This window comes from Phodopus roborovskii, unplaced genomic scaffold (assembly GCF_943737965.1).
Source record: "Phodopus roborovskii unplaced genomic scaffold, PHOROB, whole genome shotgun sequence".
Classification (NCBI taxonomy): Eukaryota; Metazoa; Chordata; class Mammalia; order Rodentia; family Cricetidae; genus Phodopus; species Phodopus roborovskii.
In genome coordinates, this window is record NW_026126418.1 from 41,781,998 (window position 1) to 41,794,808 (window position 12,811).

The window sequence follows — 12,811 nt, forward strand, 5'->3', positions numbered from 1 at the left end:
TACTTATAATCACAGAAGTTTCAAGCTGTCTGTTAGTACATCCTGGTTATTTTCCATTTTCTGTTTCCTTCTGTTGAAATGACCAGAACTGTATCTGCTATGTGCTATAATTAGTAAGGACCTACATACATACGAGAACTTAGAAAATGTAGCAGCATGCATCCCATCTCAATAGGTTTCCTCACATATCTTTCTTTTGTAGTCTAATGCCCCACCCCTTCTCAATGAAACTCGATTTAAAACTTTTTCCCAGAATGAAACAGAAACACCAGACCCTTTGCCATCTGCATCATGTACTTTGGGTATTCTCATTTTGCATTCTCCTGTGTCTCATTAATATGGCGCTCATTACATTTCAATCGACATTTTAAAACTCCCTCAAAAAGAACACAAATTTATTCCATATAATGTGGATGAGTGGTTTATTGCTACACGTGTGCTGGTGAATGATTCGTTTGCTTAGATGAATGATCAATCAGTTATTCGGGAACCCATAATGGCCAAATAGCAAATCAAGGGACTACAAGACCCTCAAATGAGACTCTCGGCTCACTTGACGTCAAAATTCACTTCAGAGGACGTTAAGTGGTTTTTCATGCCTGACCGAGATTGGAGGGTGGATTTCCAAACTGCCCTTTCCATTCCCAAACAGAAAGGCACAAGAGTAAATAAAAAGTTTCCGGGTCTCTGAGGTCTCAACCCAGTGTCAGCGTAGAATGCAGATGAGCAAAGCGAGTGGGCGAGTGAAATCATTTGAACAAAACCCCATTATTTACAGATGAAAAATTTATATTGTCAGCGTAATATTTGCGTGGCTAAACAGCCTGGAGAACATATAAAAGCCCAGCGCCCTGGTGCAGAAGGGCAGAGCTTGAGCACAGAACACATCCAAAGTTCCTGAGTGGGCTCCTTCATCTGTACCTGCTCTCCGCTCAGTCACACCAGGTAAGAGGCAGATTGTGCAGCGGGAAGTCAGTGCGTTTGCAGGGGGCTGGGATGCTAAGTATTTTTAAGTATTTATGAATTAAAATATTGCTTTCTCATCTTTTGCTTTATTGATAGGAATATGAAGGACACGATTTAGATAAAAATGTTACTGACTAGATTTTTACCTACACAATGAATTCACAAATTACTTAGAGAAATAATGCATTGTAGTCATAGAATAGAAAGAAAAAAGAAAAACAAGGATTCAGACCAATGCACTTGTTACAAGGAGAACAGCATGTTCAAATAAGTAAACACTCTTTTAAAAATTAAATATTTTTTTCTTGGACTTGATAGATGCACGCACTACTTTGAACAGAAGGGGCTTTTTAATTTCACAACGAAAGTGCACATTACCAGACTATAAGAGCAATTTTCTTTATCAATTAAAAGCTCTTGTTTTCTAAAAGAAGATACTCGATATCATCTTTCAAGTATCCAAATTTCTAATAAACATTTCAAAATACCAAGGCCTATACATCAATCCTTTGTAAATAGAAACGGTATCCTTGGTGCACAGAACAAGCATCCTTAATGCCTGGGGATTTCTTCATATGAGTTATAAACTAACCGCTATTTACTACATAATGACGACCAATAGTTGTAAATAAAAATCCAAAGTAGCTACATCTGGAATGGATTCTTGTACATTTCTTTAGGAAGACAAATCAGATATTGTGAAGTAGCTATTTGACTTCATAAAGAAAAAGCTTCAATTCCCAAAGGCCAGTAATGGAGTCAGTCATTGAAGAAGGTTTTCCAATGCATCCTTGGAAAGAAGACAAGGAAGTAAAAAGTGTTTGTGTACCCTGCAACACCACAATATTCTAGAAAAATAATGTTATCTCTTCTCCCCTATATCTAAATTTAATTTTTTTCTATTTTCCTGTTTTACAGAAGGTAGTAATGTTACTATATAGTCTCCTTTTAACTCTGAAAAATTGTGGTGGTTTTGTTTTTTCAAAAATACCATACCCTTTTTTTTTACACTAGCTAAAAGAGGAGGAAGTAACTGTGAAACCCTTACTGAATAAGAGTTTGATGTTAAAATAATATATTTAATTCTCCATAGTAGTATTAAAACAAGTTTATTATGTCTCCTCACAAATTTGTTAACTTTCATAAACTGAGTTATATCAAGAGAACTCTCTTTGGTTTGCAGTAGAAGACGTGTGTTCTCACAGTGTTACCTGCTCTAAGTCTGCACTGTTAAATATGACCAAGACATCACAAAACCTTCACGGACTTTGGGTTGAAGGAGTTATCTAGTAGTGAATTGGCATTGTTCAGTCTTTTATAGGAGGCTTTCCAATAGTGTTACAATCCTAAAGGGAAGTGTTTGCTTTAACTCTTCAACAGTATAAAAAGTTACAACCAGTGAGAGGTATAATCAAAGACATTAACTGAAAAATATAACAAGCTCACAAAAGCTTGACAACTAGTTAAACCAAAGCAAAGCAATGTGTCAAAGTGGGCCTTAGATGCTGATGATCAAGAAGCATGGATGCATAATTTCTATTACATTGTTTTGTCTGATTGGCCAGTTCCTCTACAAGGGCTTATTACTTCAGAGCATTACTAACTGCAGGTATGACAATCTCTGTTTTTCTGCCAACGACAGATAGTAAATATGGCTGAGATGCTAAAGGAAAGATTGATGTTTTAAAATGATAATATTTGTAAAAACCTTATTCCAAACCAAATGTCATTTGCTAAAAATACTCATTTAATTTATTTATGGAGAAACATAATGAAACTTGAGCTGAAATTCCCATTTCTCAAAAATAAAATGTTGGAGTTCAAAAGAGGCAGAGAGCAGCCCTTCACACATAGTGAACTCAAGGTTTCAATTCAGAAAGCAGAATAACTTACTCCATAGAAGGCATCCTGACACAGATTCATGTGGGTCTCCATCCTCATCATCACATGCTTGGTATCTTATGGTTTCACAGAGTATCTGTTTTTGACGAACAGACAAGAAACCAGGTGTATGCTACAGATAGAACTATATTGTCATTAATAGGAAATGTCATTTCCTAGACTGAGTCTAATTACCAGACAACCCAGGGACTTCTGGGACTTCAAAAGCAAGCACTAATTTTCCCTAGGATACTAATCTTTAATTTCTTAGTTGTGATTGTTCAAGTTGCCAGGAGCATTAGTTCTTATTGCAAATTGCTTGTCTTTAAAATGATTTTTTCCTTTAATTTAGAACAGGTCAAAGCACCCTAAAATACCTCAAATCTGTTGGCCGCTTTATAATTACAAAGTCTAGACCAAGTTACACTATTTAAAATATAAATGAATAATACATCTGAACCGACAGCTGGTATGCCAAGTTGTAGCCCGAGGCAGCTTTAAGATGGTTGAAATGCAGTATAATGTAAATGCTTGGAAGTGAAGGACGATTAATTGAAAGCCAGACTGATAGTGAAGGGGGTGGTGTTACGGCTAAGGCGCCACTCAGGCTAACCATATGCAGCATATCATCCTCAGAGGGTATTTTAAATGTTTATTGTGCACACTTTTTAATTTCAAGTCTGGAAATGAGCCTTCTAAACATTAACAGAGCTGTCCTACATTAATGAAAAAGCCTAATAGTAGAACATATCCTTTGTGTTATTTTTTGCTTATCAAAATTCATGGAGAGATATATTCTACTTGAAACTGAGGTGGAATTGGAACTCTAAGCAGGATAAAATTGACAGCATTACCTTTTATGTATATAATATTTACTTAGTCAAAACTGAACTCAATTGGACTGCCTATTCCCCTGTCATTCCCCTGCCTTTTACTCTGTGTTCCAACAGGCAGAAAGAAAAAAAAAAAAATGAAGACCATTTACATTGTGGCTGGACTTTTTGTAATGCTGGTACAAGGCAGCTGGCAGCATCCCCTTCAGGACACAGAGGAGAAACCCAGGTACCAACCTATAGACTCTAGCTGTGTATTTAGAAGGAAGTTTGGAAAGTGTGATTGGTGATTACCAGCAGTTTAGAGGCATGACCTTCCTGCACAGTTTTTGAAATGTTGAAAGCACAGTGGTGACAAACTTGGGTTTTTCTGGAATATGAATCAGGGTGTGTATTCCTCAATAAAGGGTGTAAGCCATGAAAATGGGAAACTATAGTCCTTTGGATTCTCTCAAATGGTGCTGTATCCACTCATTTCTCACACCAGGCAAAACACGTTGTTTTAACCCTTTCAGCTCAAGTTCCTTCTTTGTGCCTTTAAAAATAACATTCTTGGTTAATTATAAAAAGTATACATGTCTAAGATGTAAAATGCTTAAAATATGCAACATTTTTTAAGTATTCAAATTTCTACTACCCAAAGGAAATCATTCAAAATAGATAAATATGGCATCTTGCTTTCCTGGATCTTAAAAACTTTTTGAATAAGTTTTTAATTAAAATAGCATTATATCAATTTCTCCCTTCCCTTTTCCTAAGTCCCTCCCCACTACCTGTATCAACTATAATATAAATATCTCTCAGTTTATATGGCCATGAATCTTGTTTCTTGGAATTGTATCGTTCACTTTCTCTTTTATTATAATATCCATTACATACGTGATACATAAGAGCTGCATACTTTTCAACTCATACATACACAATATTTACTTAGATGCCCCTCTTCTATTGGTCATTTAAGAAGTCTTAACATTTGCCCGTGAAGAATATGAAAATTGGAGAGTGCCCACTTGCACTTTGTCCCACATTTCTTAGCACTTTCTGCAGTGGGTCTTCAGAGATGGGATTATTGTATCAAAGGGTTTGAGTGAGTTTAAAGCAGAGATTATACAAAAATCTTGCTCCTGTGTCTTCTAGAAAAGTTCTGGAAGTTCATGCCCTTTTCCGTGAGTGGCAGAGAAAAAATGTATCTTTGATAATATTTAATAATTTTAATTCAGTGAATAAAAGTACTATATCATTTGTGGCTACTACATTGATATTCCTGTATATTTACCATGCCAACCAGTTACATGGGAATATCCATCAGGAATTTTCAAACTAGCAGATGGTGTTTTTTTGTCCCTTTCTCCAATCTTTAGCTACTGTATAACTAAGCAATTGAGCTTTTTTTAAAAAAAAAAAAAAAAAAAAAACATTAGTATGTGCAAGACAAAATTGGGGGCCATAGATCTGCTGCCCAAACAAATGATTTTGGATTCTTAAACTTTTAAAATATTCAAGTCACTGCTCTCCTCTGTCATATTAACATAATCATGAGTAGATTAATTAGTTGAAAAGATTTACTTCATCCTGTTTCAGAAAACACTTGAGAAACCTGTTGCTAGAATTCAGAACAAGTATCTCCCACTAAAGCTGCTCCTGTAAGCATTTCAGGTTCCTCTAAGAACCCTCTCATGTCCCTCAGGTTCCTCTAAGAACCCTCTCATGTCCCTTAGAGTCTAAGGCATCCACAGAAACACCAGGCTCACTACTGCATGGGCCTTCTGCTTTGTAGTGAGGGCTCTTCTCAATAAGCCTGCTTATAGAGTATATTCTCAGGAGGGTACTTGTTCCTGGAGTATAATTTATGCTGTTTAATCATGGTTGCTCACAGATCATTCCCAGCTTCCCAGACAGACCTGCTCCAGGACCCTGGTCAAATAAATGAAGACAAGCGCCATTCACAGGGCACATTCACCAGTGACTACAGCAAGTACCTGGACTCCCGCCGTGCCCAAGACTTTGTGCAGTGGTTGATGAACACCAAGAGGAACAGGTAAGAATCTAAACCTGTTCCCTATATTGTGGACAAATGCTTATCAAGAAATATTCCCAACTCTTAGCTTACCATGCTCATCAAATAGACTTATTCAATTTAGTTGATTTCGAGGTTGGGGATGCTACCCTTTATTTCAACTCTCATGATTCACCTTTTCAAATTCCTTATCCACACATGGTGACATGGATTTTTTTTATTATTATTTTAAACAAACACTAGTCTTAGTAATATTTATTCTATCCACTTTAACCTCAAAATTGAAAACTAAGTTTTGGGAACCTGCTAGGTTGGAAATTTAATTCTTACTATAAGTTAGAGCAAATTCAATATGCCTTTGTGGGGTCCGAGCCAATGACTATGATCACATTAAGATTATCCCATAGCTGAGTTGATCATTGGTAAAGTACAAAAATAGATGCATTCTTTTTCTTGTTAAATAAAATCCAAGACACGCATTTAAAATTGCAGCCTAGCTAGTAGCTGAGCACAGAGAGAAGGCGGCAAACAGGAACACAAACCCATCATAAGGCATACATTTTAATGTTGGATTTTGTTTGAGGAGTGTTGGGGGCTTTGCTACTCCTAGGCTACTGAAGAAAATTATCCACAAGAGTTTCACAGAGATGGTGGAATTTCACAATTTCTTTGGAGGATAGCCCACTTGGGAAAGAGAGTTATGCATACCAAGTAGCTGAAGAAATCTAAAAATCAGGAAAAGGACATAGATGTGTCTGGGTAAAATGAAAAGGGAGGAAGAGGGGATGAGAAGAGGTGACCATGCACAAATAACCTGAAAGTGGAGAGCTTAGCATCAAGGAAGATGGCCCAAGAGGTCAGAGCAGTCCTGGGGGCCAACAGAGTCCCTGCCAATGACTATAGGTAAGATATCTGAAATGAGAAAACACAGATTTATAGAGCTAAACACAACTGTTCTCATCCTCTAGAGTGGGAATGATACAAAGTGGGAGACTAACACAAGACCACCCATAACCTCAGCTGTTTGTTGTCTAAGATGAACCTTCCAAGGGTGCCGCATGGCCAGGGCTGCAAGCAGCTCGTTCTGGCTCCCCAGGGTCCTCTATGGTGGATAAAAGCTCACCTCTGCTTCTCTCCAACTGGATCATATATTTTCTTTAATTCATTATCATATGGTTCTTCTCATAATAATTCAAAACTCTCCCTTGCTTTCCTTTGAATGTGCTAACTCTGGCTGGATGTGTTCCCACCACTCATCAGAGAGGACCACACTATCGAAGAGAAAAAGTTTCCATTTAACTTCCACACTTCTTTCAGGAACAACATTGCTAAACGCCACGATGAGTTTGAGAGGCATGCTGAGGGGACCTTTACCAGCGATGTGAGTTCTTATTTGGAGGGCCAGGCTGCAAAGGAATTCATTGCTTGGCTGGTGAAAGGCAGAGGAAGGCGAGAGTAAGTCAGGGTTTTTTTGTTCGTTTGTTTGTTTAGTGTAATATTTTTCCTTGATATATAATTTTTTAAAGGCCCATTCTATGAAAATTAAAAATATTTTTAAAAAACTGTACTGAAAACTTAAGAACATTTCAATATATAATAAAACACATATAGTCTGACTTAAAGTTCCATATTTATTCAATTAATATTCATGCATTAGAATATTAAAGCATGTAGAGACATTAACCACATATAACCGTATATTTAGCTTTTATGGGACTGTCATATAGACAGCCATACAATGGTCAAGATGAAAAATGAGAACAAGTTCTTTAGTTACTTGCTTAGACCTTAAACATGCACACCCCTGAAGCATCTCATTTTCTTATGACCATTTGATTTGCCGTTGAAATGGAAGTGGGAGGAAACTTACGTTCAACTCTGATTTTCCAGCAGAGTTAAAAACATGCTTGCTAAGAAACACTGAAATGGGAAGGAGACTGACTTGTATGTCAGCCTACATGTAACCATCATGCCTACAAAGCCAATGGTGCATCTTGATGGAAATCCGCAATCTGTTTGGATACCCAAAATTCCACTGTGGCAAATGAATGAAAGAAACAAATACAACAACAGAAGTTTAAATCCCTTACTTCTGCATTTCACAAGTCACTGGCTTTACAGGGTACAATGCAGTTGTGTTGAATTTCAGAGGAATGAATAGTTTAAATAATAGTGTCTGTGTTGCCAACTAACTAAAACATTTAAGGCAACATAAATTGTTGAAAGGAGGCATGAAGTTACAAAAGCTTCGTTTCGTCGTCGCCAAGATACAAAACCTGTTTCAATGGTCTCTGTTTCACGTGGGCTTGTTTGAGGGGTTTTATCAAAGCCCTCAAACCTGTTTCCTCTACAGCTCTCATACATCACCAACAGTCAGTAATCCGTACAAATTTAAGATAAGCAGACACTGACTTCAGCCCTCCCTTTCTTAGCTTCCCAGAAGAAGTCACCATTGTTGAAGAACTCGGCCGCAGACATGCTGATGGCTCCTTCTCTGATGAGATGAACACGATTCTCGATAGCCTAGCCACCAGGGACTTCATCAACTGGCTGATCCAAACCAAAATCACTGACAAGTAAGCACTTTTCAGTTAATTCTGAAACGTACCAAAACTTTCAGAAATGTAGGTTATACAGCCATTAGCTGTCCCAGGGTGCAGAGGCATGTGGGTAATAAGTATGCTTAATGTCTATGTCGCTTAAGAATACCATCATGTTTAACTTTTCCTTGAAGTTTCTATCTTCTTACTCATTCTCAAAGTAATTAACTGGGTGTCAACAGACAAAGAACCAGCAACATAATACCACATTAAAATCTCTATAATTTAACACACGGGTAAAATGTCATTATATGTGGTGTTATTTACTTAATTTAAAAGCACAGCTGTGTGCCAGGATGTAGCTTAGTGGTATATTGCTTGCCTAGCATATGCAGGGTCCTTGACTCTGTCTCCAGTCTTGAAAAAGAGAAAAACAGGAAATAAAGAAACTGATTAGGGCCCAATAAAAAAAAATCAAATCAAAATGTCATTATTGATAGATCTTAATTTTCATAATTATTTATAAATACATGGTTTGGGTATATTTTAAACAAAACCTCCTTAAATGAAAATAAATTCAAGTAAAAATGCTGAGGGAATTACTGATAAATAGGTTGGTACAATTTTTATTAAATGATACTGAAATGTCTCCTGGGTAAATTAATTATATCATCTGGTTATTATAATTATTCTAACCAACTCCTTTTATTTTTTTCCATAGGAAATAAGTATGTCACCATTCACAACCATCTTCACAACATCTCCCACCAGTCACTTGAGATGTAGATTTAAGTCCTATACATTTAAGAGCTATATTTTTGAAGCCGTATTGCTTTGCATGTGGATGAATACATTTCCTTTTAGCATTGTGTAGCCAAAAGATTGTAAATGAAATAAAGTATTTCCAGGATGTTGATAACAACTTTACAATATGAAAGTATTGGATTCTCATATTTTCCTATCATTTTAAAGTTCCCACCTTGTTCATGTTTAGCAGTGAGATTATTCTTCTGTGATATAAATTGTAAATTATTACAGTCAAGACACCTTCATTGTAATAACAGAAGACATGACAACCTGGTAGCCGCAGTGGTGAACCTGGAGAGAGAGCTTCTTCCTTGAGCCCTTTATCATAAATGCACTCAGCTTTCAATGCATCAAGGATAGATTTAAATAAACATTCCATCCTTCTTTACTGTCATCTCCTTTCTCTTTTTATAAGTCCCTCCTTCCAATCACCCATTCTTCCTCAGCTGGTGTCCCATAACTGACATCAACATAGAGGAACGGCTCTATGTTGTGAATGACTGTGCAGGACTCTACTGTGCTGCACTAACATCAATCAATCAATCTGTCACAGAAAATAATTATGTTTCATTTTGATGAAAATGTCTTCAGGCAGCATTAGACTCAAAAGTCAAATCTTTCCTGGGGCCAAATAGCCGCATCCACTTTTGAAAGCCAGGTGCCTCCCAATTCAATATGATACCTTTACACACGTGTGCACACGCACACACATACCTAACTGCTTGTGCTCATTTACCTTACCTGTATATTCACACATCTAGGCAGTTGCCTCTGGCCCACTTAAGAACTCATCTACCTAATACCAGCAGACATCTGACTCTTCCCACAATACCCCATATCCTGCTCTCCTAGTTCTACTATGGTCAGTGTCTTGATTGAGCCCGATGCTGGCTGGCATGCCTGAGCTTTCCTCTGATGTATCGCACCATGGAAACCTCCATTTCTCCATCTCTGTAGCACTGCAGTGTGGTAGACTTACACACTAATAACATTACAAACTTTGTAATTTACTAAGTTACTTGTATTTTGATCTGTAGCTGTGGATTTGGAGTCAAACCTCTAACATGCACTAATTCACTCACCCATTTATGATATACAATAGGAAATTCCTCCTTAGAAACTGTAAGACCACAGTTATAGAAAGGAGGTTAGAGCTGGCATAAGGATCCCAAGAAGTCATTTAACCCCTTTGAGTTCAAGCTTCTCACTTGAAAAAAAAAATGCAATTAAAGCAATCTAGGCATTGTTGCATCTCCATTTTGTCAACTCTCTGTATTTGGTTTACAATGAGGCCTCTGCAATAAGAGGATCCTAAAGTGGTTGTCACAGAATTGCTCAAGGCAGGTAGGAAACTAACTTTGTCTGTTAGCTTTTCCAAAACCTACACCCTTACTTTCTCCTCCAAAGCATCTTGAAGTGGTGGGCTCACAGGCTACATAACCATGGTCTCAAAGCTGTGTTTCTGCCTGTTTTCATGCTTGTTTGTGTAACAAAAGTCATCTATGTTAGTGGTGAAGGTATTCAACTGGTAAGAGTAATGAATGATACTTTCCACAGTTCTAACAAAAGGAGATCAAGGTAATTCAATGATGACACCATATGTTCTTTCATGCAAAGTATTGACTAGCAATCCCAGCACATGGAAAGCTGAGGCAGTGCTACTGAAAAGTTTGAAGCTTGTAGCAAGACACTGTCTCTATGCACAAAGGATGAAAATGTTTCAAAAGTAATTTATACTTAATCCTGAATATCAGATAACTCAGTCATAACTAAGCTTGTTTAGACTACTGGAAGACTAAAAAGTATCGATTCAATTTCTGCAAAGAGTATAATGTCAATACCAAAATGTGAGCATAAATTGTGCTTAAATTTTCCAAACTGACCTGAGTTATAAAATTGATGAAATTAAATAAAAATACCAAATACAACTGTATATTAAAGTAGTATGTCATCAGCAGGAAGAATCATGCTATCAATGTAAAATTGTTTTACATCCTAAAATCCTTTAATGTAATTCATTATAATGATAGACTCAAGAAAAACACAATAGCATCTCCACAGGTAACAAAAGTCAGTAGGCAATATTAAACCCACAAACCCCAATGAAACAATAATCAACAGATACTTTTAAAGATATTAAAACATATTTTAACTAAAAGTTTCCAGTTAATGGAAAGTGTTGGAAGAATCCCCCACAGAGTCACAAAGACAGGAAAGATGCTTGTTATTTTGACTGCTACTTAATGTTGTTTTAGAGGTGTTAGGAAACATAGCTTAACAAGAGAAAGGACACAATAAAAAGAAAGAATATGGTGAAAATATATCTACCAAAGAATATATTTTTGTATCTGAGAACACAACAAAAGACTCAGTGGTGAAAGTATCCATAAACAGAGACAATTCAGCATATTGGAAGAACATAAGATAAATATTCAAATTACACAGTCAGTGATCATTATCTGTGGTAGTTGTGCTCTACAAAGAAACCATAAATACTGAGCTATTACTCCTATCAGGAATGCAGATTTAATTTCTTAATAAGTCGCTGATAACATTCTTGTCAACTAAAATAGCATTTTCCTTGTGGGGATTTGCCAATTTCCTTGGGAAATTGACTTTATCACTGCTGAAACCTGTTCTCTCCCACATAGCCCTTTTCCTGCAAACCTCTTAGCAGGTATTTAAAAAAAAAAAAAAAAACTTCTTCAGGCCTCTTTACAGTAGAGCCTGTCTCCTTAACCGTCATGCTTAGCATCTCTCATGTTGCATCACCTTTTGAAACATGCAAGGCAGCCAGCACTAGCTAAGAGAAATTTGACAGTTTCTTGATCCTGAGAAACAGGACTTCACTCTTCATAGCTTTCCATTGCGGAACAGTGCTTTCTAGCATGCTGCTTTGCAAACAATTAGCAGTCATTTCGTGAACATACAAACCCAGCCACTTGTTGAGCCTAGGAGCACAGACAATAGAGTTTCAGCACTGTGCTTGGATGCCATCATAAGCAGAGATGTGACTGATAAAAGACGTCAAACTACAAAGAACTCCTTTACCCTCCTAGAACTCAGCCAGAAAATTGTATTGGATGACTCAAACTTTTCACCACTTGTAAATAGCCTTGGAAGTGCTGTGGGTACCGCGTTTGAGGCTACAAATACATTTCAGAGAGAAGGTGAATCTGTAAATAGGGAATCAGGGACAAATGAGTGTCCACTCTGTTTCAGATAAAAACCGGACTAAGAAGGTAGACATCGTCCCAAATATAGCAGTTTCACTCTGACAGAAAGGGACCAAATTGAAGACTAATATCATCCAATTAAATAAAAAATTGAACCAACTATTAAAACAGACCTTTTACACATAAAGATATATGGAGCCAAAATAGAAATTAAAACATTTATGAAATTCAGACTCTATTGCAAAGAAGCATGTGGATCTTATACAAGGAAGAAGTCATCAAAGAAGCTGAAGATAAAGCGACAAAGGCATTGGTGGTGAGATGCCGGGTGAGTGGTGGTGCTTGCTGCCAAGCTTAGTCCTCACAACATGTGTGATGCAAGGCAAGATCTGACTCCCAATAGTCGTCCTCCGACTTCCACATGAGTGGAGTTGTATGCATGCACACATATAATCAAGTACAAAACAAATTTATTAAAATGTATTTTAAAATAATTTAATTGACAAAGGAGCTTTTAGTGTCACCACTCAGGAGAGCAGAATAGGAAGGCTGTGAGGGCCTCAATGAATAACTGCTGTGGGTTATTCCTGG

General features: G+C 37.0%; 1 protein-coding gene across 2 annotated transcripts; it reads left to right on the forward strand.

Moving 5' to 3' along the window:
• The first annotated feature begins 751 nt into the window (after nt 1–751).
• Nucleotides 752–9,432, forward strand: Gcg (glucagon). 2 transcript variants are annotated; one of them, XM_051184579.1, is made up of 6 exons: nt 752–945; nt 3,798–3,909; nt 5,557–5,718; nt 7,015–7,152; nt 8,130–8,273; nt 8,959–9,432. In XM_051184579.1, exons 2-6 carry the CDS (start codon nt 3,818–3,820, stop codon nt 8,963–8,965), a joined length of 543 nt encoding a protein of 180 aa, XP_051040536.1. In that variant the 5' UTR covers nt 752–945; nt 3,798–3,817; the 3' UTR covers nt 8,966–9,432. The 2 variants fall into 2 exon arrangements, with proteins under 2 accessions (XP_051040536.1, XP_051040537.1); XM_051184580.1 differs by lacking the exon at nt 8,959–9,432 and having other exon boundaries at nt 8,130–8,277.
• The last annotated feature ends 3,379 nt before the right edge of the window (nt 9,433–12,811 follow it).